This window comes from Malurus melanocephalus, unplaced genomic scaffold, assembly GCF_030028575.1.
Source record: "Malurus melanocephalus ecotype Western Australia unplaced genomic scaffold, MMel_1.1 scaffold_315, whole genome shotgun sequence".
Taxonomy (NCBI): Eukaryota; Metazoa; Chordata; class Aves; order Passeriformes; family Maluridae; genus Malurus; species Malurus melanocephalus.
In genome coordinates, this window is record NW_026623547.1 from 296,939 (window position 1) to 317,592 (window position 20,654).

The 20,654-nt window shown below is 37.2% G+C and overlaps 1 protein-coding gene across 1 annotated transcript in view; it reads right to left on the reverse strand.

Moving 5' to 3' along the window:
- Window positions 1-1,568: 1,568 nt before the first annotated feature.
- Window positions 1,569-20,654, reverse strand: part of PLCL2 (phospholipase C like 2) — a 101,052-nt gene continuing 81,966 nt past the window's right edge. Inside the window, exons 6-7 of the mRNA XM_057377430.1 lie at window positions 13,400-13,509; window positions 1,569-4,742 (exon numbers count right to left, since the gene is read on the reverse strand). Coding sequence (XP_057233413.1) covers window positions 4,563-4,742; window positions 13,400-13,509 — 290 coding nt within the window. The 3' untranslated portion in view covers window positions 1,569-4,562. The remainder of the gene's footprint in view (window positions 4,743-13,399; window positions 13,510-20,654) is intronic.

Below are 20,654 nucleotides of genomic sequence, written 5' to 3' on the forward strand. Positions count from 1 at the left end.
ACAGAAATAACCAGAAACAGAAATAACCAGAAATAACCATAAACCAGGAGTTTTACTTGGGCAGTTTACTGCCTTTTTCTTATTGAGAACAACAAGTTGTAATGACTAAAGAACATCACACGGGTTAGTTTTGAAAATTATCAGACYGATCTGTCCCACAGCTGCTTTCATAATACCAAGAACAACAGGAATCAGGGAGTGTTGAGAATGGTGGAGGTTTGATTGAAGTGTTTACAGGAGATCAAAAGACTGAAGGTCTTTATAGGATACATGCAGATCTATTAATCTTTAAACCAAGTGGTTAAATACTCCATTTAGAAACTTAATTGGTCAGAGCAAGTAGGTGTGAATAGAAAAAAACAACCATGTGGTAAAATCCTACGCTCATTACAGTCAAAAGAAGCTAGCTGGAGACATCACCAGTTTCAGAATTTTGCTCATGGTATCAAAACCCAATGGGTTCGTCACCCTTAGCTATATAGGGATAAAATTATTTCACGGTGAAGAACATGCCTTTACAAGGGCACACTGTGCCATGATTATGGCTGCATGATTACCCTCCTTGCAAATRTCACCCTTTGTATTAATTTTTAACCTTCAATTAACACAAGTGCAAACCTAGGTAGGCTAAAGCTTATTGAAGATTATTACACATGCACAGGACACTCAGGAGTTTCCTTGATCTGTGCAAGGAATAAATATAGCAAGAAGAAATCAGCATTACTCATAACATCCATGCCACAGAACACTAGAAAATCATATAAAGGGAAAGGATTCTCAAGCACTGCAAGAGTGAAGGACTGGGTCCTTTCAGATTAGTTTATTTGATTAGTAGACAAGTGTTTTTTGGAACTCACTTCCATTTTTCACGCTGGCGACTCTGAATCATCTCTCTCTGCTGCTTCAACTTCAAAACAGGAAAAAGTGAGTACAGTAACCAGCCATGGAGCCTTATAAAATTATTCTTGTGCTGAAAAAAGTAGCTGAAAAAATGGTTTATTCATACAGCATCATTTACCATGCCTGCATGGGCCAGCTTGTGAAATCGTGCAGGGCACCATTCCGGCATTCTTTGCTGCAATAACAACAWGAAGGTATAAAAAGAAAAAAGGACCTGAGACAATGGGAAAATTTTGCAATGCTMCACTTAAATCCCAGTCCTACTGACTTGAGCAGAAGACTATCATCAAAAGCAGAAGGGCCACAGCTTCAGCAGCAGAACCCATCCCAAACTCTGCTTTGAAGGCTTTTGCTGTTTTGGTGGCATCAATAGGCTCATGAGTGCCCCTTGGTAACTGCAGCTGGGGGAATTCCTGAAACAGAGTTGTATGCTACAGCTGACTGGTGTGTTCAGAGGATGGAAGGCATGGATTAAATATCCAGTGCCTCTGGGATTAAATATCCAATGRCTGCTTGCACAYGAAGKAAAACCACCAAGGGAKGGARTTTGGGGAGGAAGAATGCAGATRAGGTTTAGAGAGGTGCTCYTTTTTCCAACAGGMACTGTTCATCCTTTTCTTGTGTTYAAAAAAAGAATTAACTTTAGAATCTACATGGTTAAACTGTATGTGAACTTTTCCAATTAGCCTTTTTATTTTAAATTGAGCAATATATTGACATATGCCCATACTCAATGATTATTGGAGCCAAACAAAAGCAAAAAAGGCAGTCAGATAAACAGTCACTCATATTTTGGCTCCATCTTCCAGTTAAAAACTACATAAGCAGTTCAACTGAATTACAGCACATTTAAGAAAATAAAGGCCTCAAAAGAGTGCAAAGTCAACCTGTGATTRATTTTATTTTGAATACTTCACTGGGTCTTTGTTGCATCTTTCTATATAATCTRGAATAAACATTGTAAAAAAATGGACTGATAAAATGGATGCACAGATGCTTTAAGAAAATACAATGAGAAAAATATACATTTGGTTTTAAAATCATCATCACCAGCTACTTAGAYAGAGCCAGATACTTTGCTTGCAAGTGTTTATCTTGAACTCTTTTAACATGCAACATGTAAACTCCCTGAAGAATTTTTAGCTACACATCATCTTTCAGAGTATCTACTTGACTCAGCTCATTTTAAGACTTTATGGTACATACAAAGTTGGACCGAGCATGAATAATGCACAATAGTGATCTCCATTTTAAGGAATCAGCACTATAATCAGATCCTAACATATTTAAAGGGTCAGTTAGCTAAATATACATATTTTAACTTTTTTAAAAGATATGTATCTACATTACTCAAAAAAAAAAATCTTCCTTTTTAATAAGGTAGAACAGGATCAGCAATTACATATATTGTAAGAGCTGAACAGGCAAAAATCTACCAGCCCTTGTCTATGTGATGATCATTTTTCACTTACTATTTTTTGCCTTAAAACAAAGGAAAAACCCTTTTCACATTACAACTCTTTTCAGGTTGTAATGTGCTAAACAGAAATATATAAATGCTAAGAATACCCAGGACACCAGTTCTGATAACCTGTTTGGGGGAAGAGACTCTACAGAAATGCTTCATTTGTGATATAAATTATGTCATTCTGCAAATGCTGTGCAAAGAGTGGTGGAGCAGGACTGCAAAAGGAGCCTTACTGGGTTTTAGGCCTCTCTGAAGCATGATGCTAACTGTGATGACATTTTTCCACAGCCTACATTTTTCAATTAGGACTAAAAGCCAGAAATAAAATTCCAACAGCCAAATTTGGGGATTTCTGATAAAGTGAGACTGACCTTGCATATTTATGGTGCAGATGGATCTTGAGCTAACGCWGTTATTTTGCTGTAGATAAATCTAWAGCAGATTTAGATGTGATAGATTTGGCCCTGGAAGACTAATTTCACAGTGGCTCAGAATACAGATAGCAATGTGAATTTCAAGTTGCTTCCCATCAACTTCAGGTTCCATTAGAAGATTTCCAGCTGCCAACATGGAGAAGGCCTGCCTCAAAAGCAACACTTGCAGGTGCTCACCACAGGTTAAATGCTTCATTTTGTGCAACACAGCATAGAACTCRCTCCTGGCAAGGTCGTTATGTTAAGGCACACAGTCTGTAACCAGACACTGAAAGAGATTAGCACCTTCTAAAACTGCTCCTAACCCACAGAGTTTGACATTTAAAAGTGCAGGCTCAAGATGTGACATTTACTATGCAAACTGTTTTCATCCCGCCCCATCACCGCTTTAATTTTACAATGACCAGAAAGTAAATTAAGTCCCTAATAATTCAATGAAGTGCAAGCCTAACAATGTTCTTGTTCACAGCTCTATTGACTTTTACAGGATGTTATACATATGTAGATACTCGTAGATACTCAGTACACTCTCATCTTGAACTGGTTAAAAAAAATCCATGTAGAATGCATGTCTTGAAGACCTCTAATTAAAACAATGCTTTTTAACAACCATCACTATCTTCCCCTCTTCCCCCGCAACTGAACAAAAACTGCATGTTGATCTCTGTAGGAGTTCACTTTTTTTTTTCTTCAAATTTATTAGCTTCTGTAATTATATAGTCCATTTTATTGTTAAATCAGAAACAGTAAGAGAACACTCTAGGTTGGTATAGTCATTTTACAATGAGCATATCAGCTACAATACCTTTACCTAATGTTGTCAGAAAACCAAAACAGAATCAGAACAGCAATTGATTTATTTTTTGACAAACCTGCTTATTGAGATATCACCTATTCTGTAAGGAAGAAAATACTCAAAAAATAAAAAAGTTAAAATTCAGTTAAAAGCTTGACTTGTTTGGGAGCAATCTCATAAAACTCTTTTTTAATATGAGCACTTCACTTCACAAAATGAAAAACTATTTACATCATTTTGCTTGCAGTTTGGTCACATTATCTACACACATTTGCAGAAGATCTTAGGCAAAATAGGTATGTATCTTCTTCTGACATAGGCTATCAGATTGATTGCACATTTTCCTTTTACATAATGGCTCTCCTATAGTGCACTGAAGTCAGTGATCACTGTCTAATTACATTCTCATTTTAATTTATGGCTCAACAATAAAATCAATAMCACTTCAAACCCAAATATCCGAGCGGCTGAGTTACATATAGTGTGAAACATGTGGATTTCACTTTTTCAGACCACATCTTCAAAAGAATAATGTATCTCACTAGCACAATTAACAAATTGTGCAAAGAAAGAAACAATCTTTGCATCAAATTGGTTTGAAAATCAAGGCATCTTGCTAAATTCTGTCAACTGATTTCCTGCTAGTTACTTCTCATTTAAGAAATGTTCATCTCCTGATGGCACTACAATGAACTTTTCAGCACGYGATTACTGAATTACAGTATCTTTTACATGTATATGCTATATTTAGGCCAATAATGTAATTTCCRTGTTACGCAATATCATTGCCTTCACAAGCAGAGTTGCTACATACATTCACAGTTTCAATAGATTGTAATTAGCTTCTCCAGTTGTGCTTTAAAAATTCCGAATATTTTCCAACAGTAAGTGCAAAGCAAATGTCCTATGCAGCTACAATTGGTCACAGAGTTATAAACTCCAAAATCACGAGAAGAGCCTTCTCTCATTCTCCGTTTTCATCACCTGCTTTTTCAGGTATGACCTCCAGACTTCGACGAGGCTTTGAGATTTCTGTATTTTCAGTGCCTGGTTTATTAAGTCCACATGAGACAGTGGCATAATGGATTTGTTTCAGATTCTCCAGTGCTTCATTTTTAGCATATTTGAGAAGATCAGCTTGTCCCTGTAAAAAAAGAAATRTACTTATAATACACATTTGATAACAGCATTCTCTTCTCTTTCACCCTTCTGCTTGTTTCAGATTAAAAGTATAGTTGCCCTGCTCAAAAAGACCTCCAAAAACAGAATAAGGGAAATACAGAAACCAAAACCAAACCAATCAATCAAACAGACAAAAACCTCCTCCCAAAAAAATAAAACAAAACTCAAATATTTGACGTTATAAAGAGTCAAGCTCTTTGCTTTCTCCAAATCCAGTCCGTGGCATCAGCAATGGGGTAAGGGTAATTTCTGCCCAACAGTTTTCAAGACAGTAATCTGTGCTGTATTTTTAATCCATGGGGGCTATAAATGTTTCTGCATAATGAAAATTGTTACGACTGACTTTAATACTTCAGGGAGCCATTTAAAGCTTTCCTGGTTTCTTGGTTCTYAGGGATTTTTTTTCCCCTTAGTGATGTGATTCACTCAATAGTAGGATGGTAAAAGACCAATGCTTGTCAATGCATGAAATAGGAAAGCACAGGCTGATGAGCAACACATAAAAAGGACAGTGATGACAAAGACTTCACAGGGCTGTCTGCAGTTCAGTGCTATCACCATCCCTCTTTAGAATTATAGAATCATTTAGATTGAAAAAGCYCTTTAAGATCATCAAGTCCAACCCTTAACCTAACACAGTCAAGTCCACCACTACATCATGTCCTTAAGAGCTGCATCACTCTCCCTCTTCAAAGCAATTAAATTATAGGCAAGGCTGTAAGAGAAGTTTTCTCAGGCTTAGGTGATTTGGCTCTTGTTCTTCACTCTTGGTGTTGATTAAAGCCCTCTGACAGYGACAGCTCTGGCTGGCAGACTGTGGACAGCCTTCCCTGCAGCTGCTATCTGCCCACCCTGCCCACATGCAGGGATTGAGCAAGGCTGYAGCACATGGTGAGCACGTCTGGCTTACTGGTGGGCACAGGAAAGCTCAAAAACAAGAGCAGAAGTCCACAAGGGCCAAAGTGACTGTGCTGTGCCCAGACTCCTGAAGGAGAACTGCTCCACAGTTCATAGAAGARTCAACAGTGCTTCAAAAATACCGGAAGGGGAGAAACACACACATACACACAAAAAGTACAGGTGCTTTAGATCCTTGAGACTGACAGTACCAATGTTCAATCAGGTCTGAATACTGATTGCACCCTTCTCCTGTCATGTCTGTCCATCCTGGGTAAATTCTGTCTCCTGACAGACACTTCTCTTGAAGACATACTAATGCCCCTTCTAAAGGTAATATGTTGTCTCTCAGACAAATAAGCTTGAAATGCATCTTTACCTCTTGGCTTTAAAAATAAACGTGGAGAGACAGAATAGCAGTCAGACAAAAATATTTGTGCACTCATGGTGTGATACTTCTGATGCTCCTTTAACAACTCAAAGCATAAATACTATCCAATAATGTATGCACACTTACATATTTGAAACACACAAACTGAAAATGAGTATTACTTTCTTCAAAGAAATAATGTTCCCTCTCCCCTCACCCAAGRCCATAAGCCAAGGGCTTTTTTTTCTGATCACTAGAGTGTTAAAAATCTAGAATGTCACCAGTCACAGCACAAGCTTCAGTAATATTTTCTYCTAAAGGAAACCAGGGCTAGTCCTTTTAAAAATCATATACTTTCTTCCAAACTAACAAACAACTAAAAGCTAATTTAAAACACTCCAGCACACCAAATGAGTCATATCTGGAGTGCATCTGTTTCTAGCCCGAGTTCTATTTTACATGGATTAGTAGAATATAGTTCTGGAATTTTAATCAAGTTGTTTATTATAGGCAGAGCTGCTAGCAAACAGTCTATTAATAAGATTGCCCAAAACTTCTCAGTTAAAAAAACATTCCTGCTTTCAGTTACTTTTATGCTTGCCAAACTTTAACTACTTAAGCTGATACTTTCTATGCAGGATTCTTGCCATCGGCAGATTTTATTATTATTTCTGTTTAATATTATTCTTTAAACTCATCCATATGGTTCGTTCAGTTCTGAGAATAAAGATGGGGGAATTCCATCAGAAATTTGTTAACAATCTTCTGTACTTCCTTCCCTACTCTCACTTGGGGTAGGGACTTGTCATCAAATGACTACAGGTTAGAGGATCCAAGTTATGAGCTTTTAATAAACGAAAATCAGATTTTGAATGTGGTTAGTACAATCACTCAGGATTCCACTCTTGATCATCCTTCATCTCTTGACAGCTCCAGCAATATGGCAAGACAACATGTATTCCATTCCCACAGAATGATGAATGTGCATTAGGAAAAAAGTTCGGGTTTTTTTCTGGATGGCTTCTCCAAGCCACCAACATTGGGTCGCCAAAGAAGGCAGTCCAAAAGCCAGACAAGAGGAAGGGAAGGAAGAGCCTGAGACAGAGACTCTGGAGAGGAGGTGGATAAAGAAAAGGAGGGTGCAAGAGTGATCTCTGGGTCTGAGCTGGCAAAAATCTAGGACGCCAGAGAGGGAAAATGGACTGCCCTATACAGAACAGACACTAGATCTTACTGTAAGAGGAGACTGTGAAACACAAACACTGAATTTGGATCTGACAGGTGAGCAGAGAAAGGTAAAGATTGAGGTAACACTTGCAGCTGGAATACAGAAAGAAAAGATTGACAAAATTCACCATATTGAAAAAAGACTAAAAATTACAGACACATGGAAGGACTAACAACTCAAAGAGGCTGAAAGAGATTGGTAATGAGAATAAAAGCTGCTGAGAAAGAAAAACAAAAACACTGAGCAGGGAGAAGRCTGCTGAATGCAATGAATCAGGTGAGGTGATGAGAAAATGAAAACTAACACTCACTGGGAAGGATCTCTAGAGGAGAGGAGGAAGAAGAAAATATCAGGCACAAAGTAAGAACAGAATAGTGGATGTAGGAAAGTGGGGAAGAAGGAATCAGAGGTTAGCAGGAAAGGCTGATTTCCAGCAGGGAAGTGTGAGTGTCTGGACAATACCTATCAGGGAAGATGAACTTCGAAGACAAAAGAGGATCTAGGATAAAGGGCTGGATTATTGCTGACAAGGTGTTCAGACTAAACACAGTCAATCAAGTGGTACCACATTCAGACAAGGGTGAAATAGAAAAATGTATCAGTGCATGTAATTCTCTTCTCCAATGCTCAGAATTTATCTCTGCATGCCATTGAACTGAGAAAAATGTTTGTGAAACCAACTGTGTTGTCACTACTTGTTGGTAYGTCTTGACCTCAAGAGAAAACAAGAGCCAACCACTGCCACCAAATATTCCATGAGCTCAATTGAGAGCTCTGCACAACTGATGTGAAGTGCCTAGTTCTGCAGCTATACCATCATGAAGACATGCTGGGGAAATAAAACAGCATGCACCTCAAAAATTCAAGTTGTAGTCACAGWGAACACTGTTGAAAAGTAATACAGTGCATTTGAAAGGCAGGAAATTTAAAAAGTCATCCAGATCTGCAAAAAAACTGCCATCACACACTCAATTAAGCAATTTCAGATGTTCCACCTAGTTAGGGATCAAATGTCTCTTCTCCAAGGGCTCTCAAGATTCAGTTTCAATTCTTTGTATTCTACGCACCCTGATTTTCRCAGTAGGTGCCATTGACTTAAAAGYKAAGTTAATAGCAAAGTCAGTTGATTACAAGCTGGAACATGGGAATCTCTTGGATCTATGGACTACTCAGGGTTCTTTCTCCTTCTTAGCASACCCAAATGACTGTAACAACTTGCTCTGCTAAAATGCATTGTGGTAAAGTCAATACAAGAAACCTACAAACAGCTCAAACTTCAGGCAAGCAGATTTATCTCAAGKAAGTACTGAAAACCCCCATTCCAAGAAACAAAGCTGATTTGTGCAGACAACTCAATGCTGGGATATGGAGCAGTTGCAGAAGCAAACCAGCTTGTTTCTTGCTGTGCAAGAAGGGCTGTCTTCACCAGGCTCTCATSTCAGATTAAGTCTAAATATAAATTAATTTAGTCCTCAGTGTTGTCTGGCGTGCACACCAAAAAACTTGAATTTCTTTCCAGCACTGTGGTTAGCAGGCAGCCTGTGGTAATTCCCAACTGGGAGCAGGATGGATCCAAGCCTTGCAGAGCACTGGGAGAGCKCTCTCCTCTCAGCAGCACACGGCAACCACTGCTCCCTTTCCTTCACCAGTTATATTCACTAGCAGGACTGAGCACTGTTTAACTTGAATATTTCATGTACTGATGTTTACAAGCTTCAGAAAAAGTTGTTTTCTAGGCATTTATTTAAAAAGACCTGAAAGAAGATCAAAGAACAAAACTGATACAGCTTTTAGTAAATAACAGCAAGGAAGAATATGGATAAATTTGGAATTCAGTACCCTTTACACCTCTCTGGCCCAATATGCCCGTGCCATCTAGTCTGGTTAATTTTTTCTTTTAAATCATTGTTTAAAACATTCTGTTTGTTTTGAGACTTTTGGCTAAGAGGCAGTGTTTTTGTATCACAGCTCCTCAACTGTAACAAAAAACAAAACCAAAATGGTTCCTATCAATTCTTATACATGCAAAATGAGGTACCATTTCAGAGTCAATTGGACATAGGATGGACTAGAATGTCTCAGCATAGCTACCTTCATAAGCTGTTATGTATTCACTCATGATTTTTGATTAACTGGCTCTTCACTAAATGTGTGAACCTGAAAGTAAAACTGTCCAGATGACAATTGAAATAACTGCAAGAGCACACTTTCCCCCAAAAAATCCCTCTACCATTAATGATAGAAATGTGTGGGCTGTCTGTCATTAATGTGTGGGCTTTAGCTCAGGATCTGGAACTTGAAGTTCCTATCAGGAAATGTGTGAAGCCAGTATCCCTTCCTCAAAGCACAGTGGAACATTGCTGTGAGCTACATGGAGTAGTGGGGGTGTCCCTGCCAGTGGCAGGGGGACTGAAACCAGATGATCTTTAGGGTCCTTTCCAACCCCAGCCATTCCATTCTTCTATGGCACACTCCAGAGTTCCATGCCCAGYTGACACGACTCTGAGTGAACTTTTGGAATCAGGACATAAAAGCCCAAACTTCCTAACTTCTAAATAAGGGTTTAATTAGGAGCCAAAATCCCATCAGTCCAGTGACATCAAAAATCTAGTAGCTTCAGATATTTAAATTGAACTGGGATGTTGGAGGTCTTCTGAGGACCTACAGGACTAGTTACTATCTGAGGCTTTATGAACACTCCATGGCTGCTGGAATTCACTTGGAGATTTGGTTGAAAAAGCTCCAGTTATTTTTAAAAACTAAGAAGCTGTAGTCCTATAAGTGCCTTGAATGTTCCATTTATAAATACATTTTTAAAAATACTGTAGGTGCAGAACCAATGCTATTACAGAAATAACAGATGCCATGGACTGCATGCCTTGGGATTTCTTGCAGGAGAAAGTAATTCACGTCATAKAATGTGACATGTCTAAAAGCTCATAGCCAACAAGGAACMTCTAACAAATACTGAAATTAGGAGWACCTTTATTCCAARTACTTCCACTGAGCTCTCCCTTTGTGTTTAGAATAGCTCTTCATTGCCAAAACTAATTTACAGATGCTGTTATGTTCTTCCTATGAGCATTTCAAATTCTGAGCCTTATAGGGTTTTTTTTTTAATTTTTCTATGCCAGACAAGTCCACAAATCTTTACAATAGGTTGTAGGAGTCTGCTGCAATGGCACATAAGGGTGATTTTCTTTCTTCAACAGTACTTGAGACTTGAGGCAGAAAATGAGACTATCTATGTTTAGAAAATATGAATTCTATCAGCCTGAGTAGTAACAATAAATAAATTACTAGCAAATAACTGTCTATATGAAAGAGAATAATATTCTAACAGTTTATAATCCCTAAATCAGGCAACAGACCAAATTTACTCCCAGTGATGTTCTGAAGTTAAATATCTCTGTGTACATATTTGGGGTGAATAGAAATGGGCATGTGTGCATATTCACATATACAAATTGGATGGAAGTAATTTCAGCTGAATTCAAACATACTATACTAATAATAAATTTGGCCACATGGCTTCAAATTAAGAAAAATTAAATCCTTTAAAACAGTAACTGTAATGCATGTGCATGCAAAACACATATAGATATTTAATGACTGCCTCAGATGTTCTAAACAAAGAGTTTTCTTAGAATTAAGCTGTCAGTTTTGTTCAATGTTGTATTTTATCAAACTTTCCATTGCATCAACTGCAGTCAAATGTCCCAATTGAAAGAGAACGATCAATATGTGTCTTGAGGGTAAAATGCAGCTTAATTGGTTTGGAAAATACATTAGCCACACCATGTGAGCATTCCATGATTCCTCTGTGTGGGAGACGAGGATGGTGCTCATGCAGGATTATTAAGTAATGCTGTTCAGAGCCATACAACAATTCCTATATCGTAGTCAGGAGTTCATGTATTGTTCTGTATTTCCACATGTATTTTTGTATTATTCGAGAAGGAAGTTAATTTGAAGGCATGGAATTCAACAGAAAAAGCCTTAAAGTGATTCAGATTGTCACTCTTCTGCTCAATTTCTACTCTGAAAAATGTGGATGATCACTTTTCATGCCTGTTCTCTCAGAGTTTTTTGAGAACTGAAAACATGTTAATGGAAAAACAGACTGAAATMGTGATTGCAGATATTTTTCTCCAGACAGGAAGAGCAGTGTCTTAGAAACTGTTTAACTTCTGCTTAATTACATGATACAAGAGTATGGTTACAGCCTCTAGTTAAAGAGTCTGGAGTGAAAAACCTCAGTGTGCCACTTCAAACAAATCTCAACCTTTTACTTTCTGTACATCTAAACATGAGCAACAGCACTTAGCAGATGTTTGTCTGAACTGCAGTACCTGTAAATAACTTCTAAGATGTAACAACATACCAGAACTTTCTGTAACACCTCCTGTTAAAGTTCAACTGCAGGCTAATTAAAATCCCACCAGTTGTTTTAATTAAAGTATTAATTGTAGGACAAATTGTACCTTCCTCAAGAAAGGGTCTTAATTTCTGAGTAGAAAAAAAACACCAAGTCAATCTTGAAGAGATTTTCTCAATAATTGTTTCAAAAGGAATGCCTTCCAACTTCATAATTACGTTAATCCTAAGGACATGCCATAAGCCCTACGGTGATCCTCAGAGCCAGATCCACCATGTGGCTTCTCCAATTCCTGGCTAACACAGAAATCACGACTTCACATTTCAGACACTCACCAACTGCAAACCTCCCCCCCACCAACCCTTATGTTCAGAATGTAAAGCAGAGATGAAGCAAAGGTACTGCTGTTTCAGGCAGAATTAAAATAGATTTGCCTATCCAAGCTGGTATCCGACACCTTTGACAGAAAAGAAGGGRTAAGAATTTATTTCTTTGACATTTGCCCAAAACTACTGAACTGACTCTTCTCTATCCCCTTGGAAGCACAGGGCTGACACATGACACATTCCCTACACTGTGTTCAGGAAACTCTTCTGATACAGGATATGTGATATTCTGGTCCTTCACCTATAAGCAGAACCTGCGTGCATATTTTTAGAATGCATTAACTGTACATGCTGTAGCAAATTTCACCACTTTTTGATTCTCCTCAGCATTGGATTTGCGCAGTGTAACGCAAGAGGGATTGGAGCACCAAGCAACATCATGAAAAGCTTAACAGTTCAAACCAACACAGAAATCTGGAGAAAAATATATGCATTACTGCTTTTCTGTCATAGTTCACTGTAAGAAGAGGCGGGATGGAACTGTATTTTCAAGAGCTAAAAATAAAAACTATGTGGGAGAAAATAATTTTCTTTATAATTAAAACAGACTTTATAGTTTAATGGAGTAGTGAACAAGTATTTGACTGAGTGGGAGAGAAGAACTCATTAGTGGATGTAAACACAAGACCTGAATAATTTGGGCTAGAAGAATAGCGTCAAGGGAATAAATTAAGGGAGGCAGTTTTGCTATCTCTATAAATTTTGATATACTTTGCTGAGATCAAAGACCACYGATAGGAAACCTGAACTGTTCCATGTCCTGAGGGTCTCTGGCTGAAAGCTTTTCTTACACTTCACCATTTACTCTTTTGTCAAAATGCAAGCAAATGTGCTCAAGAAAATGTCGACAGAGTCACCAGCTCATGCACTCAATTTTTTCCAGCCTGGATTATGAACATAATTTGCTTCTACCATTAATCACCATTCATCACTGACTGCAGCAGTAACAGCTTCCCTTTTGTTTTTCAGTAACTGCATTAACCTTAACACCTATTCCCTTTCAAATCACAAAACAGGGTTTAAACAATGGCATAGCTCCCTCCCAGCCCGAGCCACTTTGCAGAAGTCAAGACTCATTGTTCCAGCTGGGTATTAAAGATTACCAAGGATCCTGCTAATGTTAAAAGGTTGCAAGAAGAGAATGTCAGACAGACTAAATGAAACAAGCTTCTATAACCACACAAGAAAAGAAAAAGTCACATTGAGAGTCTGCTGTTTTTCACATTATAGAAACTAAACTGTGATAACAGAAGTGAATAAATCCAGTAGAACCATGACACAGAGTAAATGACCAGTAACAATGTTAGAATGACAGTTTTGAACAGAAAAAATGGTAACTAATCAAAGGAAGACACATTACCTTTAAAATTGTAATGTTCCATGTAAAACTTTCTACTGATTTTTGCAGTTTTCTTTCTTTTAGGCCTTCTCTCGCTCCTATATTGTGCAGGTTTTCATGAAACTCCATTGCTGTGGAGAAYAAAAGAGGGAGGAATATAATATCTATTTTAGTGCATTTCTGTGATCACAGAGATAGTGATTGTAAACTGATATGGCAAAAAGACAGTGAAAAAGCTTGAAATTTTATTCTTCAAGCACAAATCTATTTGATGTAGTAAGATACCACGTTATATAACATGCCAATATATACAAATCTCTCTAAGCCAAAATCCACCGAAGAACCTGCTGGATCATTGCTGTACAAAGATGGAGGCAAGCAAGTATTTCCAACAGAAATAAAAWCTCTAAACACAAATGATTTTGTTGTACCACACATAGAAACCTTTTTGTGAGATGCTATAGGATGGAAACAGTAATTTTGGTAACTATTCTATCCCAATCATCACAGTTGTCCAGGGAACAGCTTATATGGTGGGGTTTGCCCAGAAAATAAACACTTTATCCTCAAAGAATAAAGGAATAACTGTGAAGGATGAATGCCAAGTGAACTTGCCTAGGAATGCCAAAGACATTTCACCCCACCATGTAAACTGTGTCCACAAAACCTGTACCCACTAAATTCCTAATCAAATTTTTTTGGCAAAATTCAGGTTAGCTTGATCTAAGCACTGAGCGGACCAACCAAAGTTTTAGTTTCTACCCAGCACTCCACACGGATAGCAGGAACATAATTTGCTTTCCATGCTGCTTTTACAAGCCATATACAAATAAACTTTAAATAGTTTCCTTCACACAGGAGAAGTAAAATGTCCTTCCACAGGTAMACACAGTAACCCAACATGGATTACAGCTCCTCTCGGATGAAAGTCATACTTCAACTGTGCTCTCAGGATCTCCAATAACACACAGGGTATTCWGAGGTCAAAAGCTGGCAAGTGGTTGTGACTTACCCCCATGAATGTAAAACCAAATTATAGTAAAAGTACAAATTATAATTTTAACTATGGTGGTTGAGATGTTCTGTTTGTCCAGTGAGTATGTGTGCTTCAGAATTTACAATTAACTTAATTATGATTAATAAGCGTACAAACTTGGGTTGGCTGTCAATCCAAGAGAAGACTGACTTTTAAGGACATTAAAAGTATCTTTTCTTCCTAATCTCTCTATCCCACACTCATGTCTCATTAAAAGAAAGAGAGATGACTGAATGTTTTCATTGTACATTCCCTTACCCTACTCCCACATATAGACACACATTTTTAAAAGTATTCATAGATTCATTTGAAAGGCAAAATTGTTCTTTCTACCTTTTCTTACTGTTTTAAATTTTGCTACAAGAAAAATAATTGGCAAATATTTTCCCTGAATTAACATAGTGTATCATTTTTATTTCAATCACTTCTCTATAGCTCTGCCTCTGCAGTCGCAAATATAATGTTCATATTATATTTCCCAAAACAGATTTCTAAACAGGTGAGAAATTAAAAGTTCATTAACCCATCATTGTTTCTAAGGATCATTTCCCATTCATATCAACCAAAAAACTTCCAATATGATTATGGAAATATTATACACAGATCCATATTTATATTTCTCCAATATTACAAATCTCGAGCCATTGTGACAGTACAGATTTTCTGATCCGTACAATGAATTCTGAGGCATACTGGTAAACTTTTGGAGTTCTGTACCACATTTCCATCTTTACAATTATTGCTTTTTAAGCTGGTGGACAGCAGCAATCAATAATAACTTTGAACTAAAGCCTCTCAGAGAGATATTAAAAATAATGCTGAGGACCTGCATGTTAAATGTGAAATTGGTGCTTTGTAGATTTCAGATTATTCCTATGTATATGAAGTTCATGATATCACAGACGTGGACACAATGGTAACCATATAGTCTGCCAGCCAGAAAAGTTCCTTTTTTCACCAACAACCTTCTGCAGTGATGCKCTTCCCTCTCTACACTCATATTATGATAAATTTCTGTTCTGCCAAAGTCATTCCATTCCAGCTAAGTACTCTTGGAAATTGGCAGGAAAATCTCATCACCCTTCTTCAGCAAAGGAAGCAGTCAAATCATCCTACCAGGACGCACACGTGTGAACCCTCAGCTAACRGGAGCCTCGTGCTTAAACAGCACTGATCACCCCCTGTCCTCAACACCTCTCACAGGCTGGCCAGCGCCTCACCATCATGCTGCACTAAACCTATCCTACTCTAAGCCTAAACGTACCARCAGGGACAAGTAGATTTGAATTTTATTTCCACTTCCATTACTAGCTCTTGACTGATTAACTGAAATGRATTATTTCATCTCTTTGTCTCAGCATTTCCATCTGCTGAATAGAATGAATTGTATTCACTTCACAATACATGGACAACTAAATTTTAGCRTACAACTGCAGCACAACATTTAACTATTGACTATGTCTCTCTTGATATTCCTCTTATACATTCCCACCTGGTTTTCTTGCATTTTGCCTTGGAACTATTTTACACATTAACTCTAACAAAGGAATAACACAAATGTTAAATTCTGAATTTAAACCTCTTAYAAGAAAACAGAAAAAGGAAGCAAGAGGAAAGGCATTCTCACTCACAGCAAAATTAATATAATAAATTATATGTCCATATAAACCCATGTAAGCGTGCCTTTAGGATATGCTTGCAAAGAAAACTCAATGCTAAATTACGTTTTTTATATGCACAATTTTCTGGCTCCTTGCAAGTAAAAATTCAGCTCTCACTCTCATTAAGATATAGTAAACAAGTCACTTTTATGAGGCTTAATTACTTCTAGAATTATTAGTCAATTAGTAATTTTGAACTGCCTGAGAGCTCTTGAATGATAACAGGCATACTATTAACCTGATGTATCACTCTTAATGTATTTTTGCATATGCCACCTCAATCGAAGAAAGCACAAGTTAGCCATATTTTCCATTTATTGTAGCAGATGTTAAGATATAATGCACAACTTTCCGAGTGATCATGAAGAATATATAAGATGTGTGCTCTTCAGTTTGGATGGCATTTCTCATGTTTTCATTTTTGCCCCTTGCACAAATGTATTTATCTACAATGAAATTATTATTGATTGTTGCCTTGGGCCACAAAGMTCAAGTCTAAAAAGCTTTTGACTGGAAATGTCAACTTGACTAAAATCTTTATTTGCTTAGAATCATTGAGATTGGAAGGSACCTTTAGACAAACTCAGTTGCCCAAAACTAGGATCAGATAGAACAGCTGGCCCAGGAGAGTGCTGAACTCAGCACACTCTGTTGAACATCACCAAGGGTGGAGTCTCCACCACCTTTCCTGGGATTGAAGTGAGGYTGACTGGTTTGGTTCTACTTTCCAGCTTTCTCTAACTTGTTTCACTGTGGTAACTCTACTGCTTATGACAGTGTGATGAGGTTTCAAACATCATTATTTGATCCCCTTCTGAGTTTCTGCTAAGGGCATTTAGTTTGCATAACCTGCATCAAGAAGTCTGGCCATCACTGCATAAGACCGGGTGAGCTGACGGAAACCATACAACTTCCTGAGCAGCTGCAAAATAAAAACTGATTCACGTCTTCCACATTAAAAAGACCAACTTTCTAGCAAAACATTCAGCCCAACAATACAGTGCAATATATGTAACAAAACAGCAACACCATGATTTAACAGCAGGTACACTGACCAAAATACTGCCAACAAATTGTCCTAATCATAACCAGAGGTTTCACAGCAAATTCTTCTCCACTGCTGTACACTTGTTAATTCTAAAGCATTCTCATAAGCAATCCTTCAGTATTTCCAAATAATATTTTCCCCTCACCAAATCTCTTTCTGGTTCCCAAGTGAATGSTGGATAGTTTGAATTTCATGATTGTCTCAGCTTTTCCCTCTCCCTCAGACCCTTTCCCAGAGCCCTGCATGCATTAGATGGCTTTAACACTTCTTCATTCCTACTGAGAATATCTTACCATTCAAGACGCTATTTGAACTTTTACGTACCATTCTCTTCTCCCATTTTCAATAACTTCAAACAGCATGAGGAAAAGAGAAATATTATAAGGCTACTCGATGCAGTGGGAACCATGAATCACTGAGGAGACTAATAAAATTTGCTTGATTAGTCTAGCATAAAGAAAATCAAAAGAGGAGCAAYGGCTCTCTAGAAACTCTAGACCAGTCAGGTGAGACCTCAGACCTCAAAGGATCATTCAGCTAAAGGACGATATTAGGATGGATATCTACCAGCAAAATAGAAATTTATATAAAATTTATTACTGTTGTAGATGTGGTTCCATAATTAGCCTTGAAAATYAGAAAATTACTCAGATCAAAAACTCCATTTTAAAACACAGCTTGGTATGATCCATTTTCCAAGAGCTGTACCTTACACTCCTGTGTTTCCTCAATCAGCTGCAGGATGACCTACAGTATTATATGCCTGGGTTCTCAAGCCTGTATTAATTTATGCTTAACATTTCTGATGGAACATTTATGTCCATAAAACTCAAAAAGGACTAAATGACAGTATAGAAAGCAAGATGTCTTATTGCTATGATATACTTTAATAACATAAACTTCTAAATTAAACACACAAGGCAGTATAATTGTTCTGGCAGGATGATAATTTTGAGCCATCACTTGTCAGAGTAACTCCCAGATTGGAACTTCAGCTTTGTTTTATGTTCTGGATTCTTAGTATTTCATTTTTCACAAATATGTTCAGTAGATATAAAACCTTTCAGTACTTACACCATTCATATGAGCTAAAAATATGTGTTATTGTTCTGCCCTGGATATTGTTGTAGTGCCAACACTGTATCTTCACCMAAAAAAAAAATTATTTGGTGATATATCTCGATACTATTAAAAGACACTCAYCTTCAAACATATTTAGCTTGGATAGACAGTTTCTTCCTTTCTTTAAATGAAGCTACTTCATACGGAATTCATTATCCTTAATTACTAACTAGAAATGACACCTGTTGAAGTTGGTTAGCAATTCCTCCCACTACTGGGCTTTCACCATAGTTCCAAAGTACCGCTTAAGATATTGATYAAAATGTGACATATAAAGCAGCATAAGTGATTCTGCTATTTTTAAACTAGTTAAGRAACATTTATTAGACAAGAAATTGGCATTAGGTCACTGAGCTGCATGTAATTTTGGTTTTATATACAATATATGTATCTTCGTTTGAACGCTCTGATGATAATGACATGTTTATTAAAATCAAGATGTGAAGAGAAACTGAAAGATGGAKAACTGGACTACATGCCTGTACTGTGTGAGTTCAGGAATTGTTTGGAACTCTGAGATTTGTTTGTTTTTGTAAGAGTTCTTATCACAAAGCCCTGCCATACAACCTCAGTTTATGGGGAAAAAATTCACACCTTTCCTTTAACTGAGAACCAAGACACTAATTTTTCAAGGAATCCTTAGGAAAACAGCAAGCGCAACACTTGCTTTACTGTATTTCTAAAGCCAAATCTCTCCTTGACATGCTCATTTGTTTTCTTTGACAAAAGCTTTCCTGCCAAGAGACGATTTACAACCTAGCTGAGACATCACTGCACAGCAGGTGGGCTCCTCCTGGTATAMGTTTTTCTCTTAACAAAGAACTTTATCGGTGAAATAGCACAGTGATGAAACYGAGGCAATAAATGCCCATGCTGAGTAGGCCTAATGTGAAATGAGTAGCAAACAAAATTTGACTATGTCTACATGACCAGTAAAACTCCAGGTATGAAGCATTTAAATTCAGTCAAGCCAAATACAGTTTATTTCATTTCTGACAGAGCTCTTTGATTTAAAAGCAAACTAAATAATTTTCAAAAGAGTTACAAATAAGTAATAAAACTAAATAAACATTAAATATTTTGAAATGGAAGGAAAATACCTCATAGCTTTTGATTAGGTCACCACACCTTGCAGGCCTACTACTACATCGACTCAACTCAAACACAAAATTCTGTGAATAATTTGCATACACAGATCTGTTCTTTACAAGAAAAAAAAAAAAAACCAAGAGATCAGTTTATATATTCAAACATTTCTTCCTATAGGTTAAATGGTAATAAATTTCTTCCTGTAGGTTAAACGGTAATAAAGGGAATGAAAGGATTCTAGGAAAGGATTTAARCTGTAAGGATTCAGTTCCACATGTAACTATTTAATTTGCTTATACAGCTGCTACTCTTGACCACATCTTTGAAAGCTTCAGCTTWAATTTTTTTACATCATTAAATATGTTTCTTCATATTTTTATTTTAGATTGTATTCCTTAGCAGTCAGCTATTTCAGCCTCACAATTTCATYTTAAAATTAATTTTATCAGAAAAAGTGATTGGAAAAAGAGCCTGGATACCAGATCATACCAACAATAAATCAAATCCATCATGTTAGAGAAGCAACAGAAGTCACTACAATTCTAAATTCTCATCTATTTTGCTTACAGAATACTCTTCACACAAAGATTTAAAATGAACCTTMAACTAATGCTTAGAGTACCTCTGTATTTTGTAAAAATCACTAACTGCAAAAACAGAGTCTTAATGGGAACAAGGACTAGATCTTGAAGTAGTTCCAAGCACTTACTTTCAACTGAAGATAGTAAAAAAATTATGCCATAACTACAGAATCAGAATTTCTTGGTAGATTCTAAGTGTATTGTGTTTCAGACTCAAGAAGTTCAAGGTATTAATTATTTGCACTCAATGTATTTAGATAATTACTTGACAAACRAATACGTTACCTTAACTAGCTGTTCAGAATTTTTTTGTTACTACAACTTCTTTGACAATGTGCACTGTCKCTGTAGTACATGGAAATGTTCCTCAGGCACAGACAGACATGTATGTACTGCCTCTACTTAGATAGTCAAAAACTATCTTGGTGCCTGGTGCCTTATTATTCCTGAGAAGCAGTAAAACCAAATTGCATGCTTGACATAACCTCCTTTTCCAGCATCCCAAACTACAATGGCATCACACCCTGCTGAGCACCATCCCTTCTGCATCCTTTCYTCTAAGTTTGTACTCAGTTTTCCAATCCAGACTCACACAGTCCCATGTGCAATCACAGTAATTCAGTTTTGAATRTAAGAGACTTCCTTTAATGCTGGGGAGCCACTTAGGACATAAGATGGTCCCTAAATTCTTTCAGAAACACCATCAGAAGAGATTTAAAGTTGAGGTGCCAAGCTCACA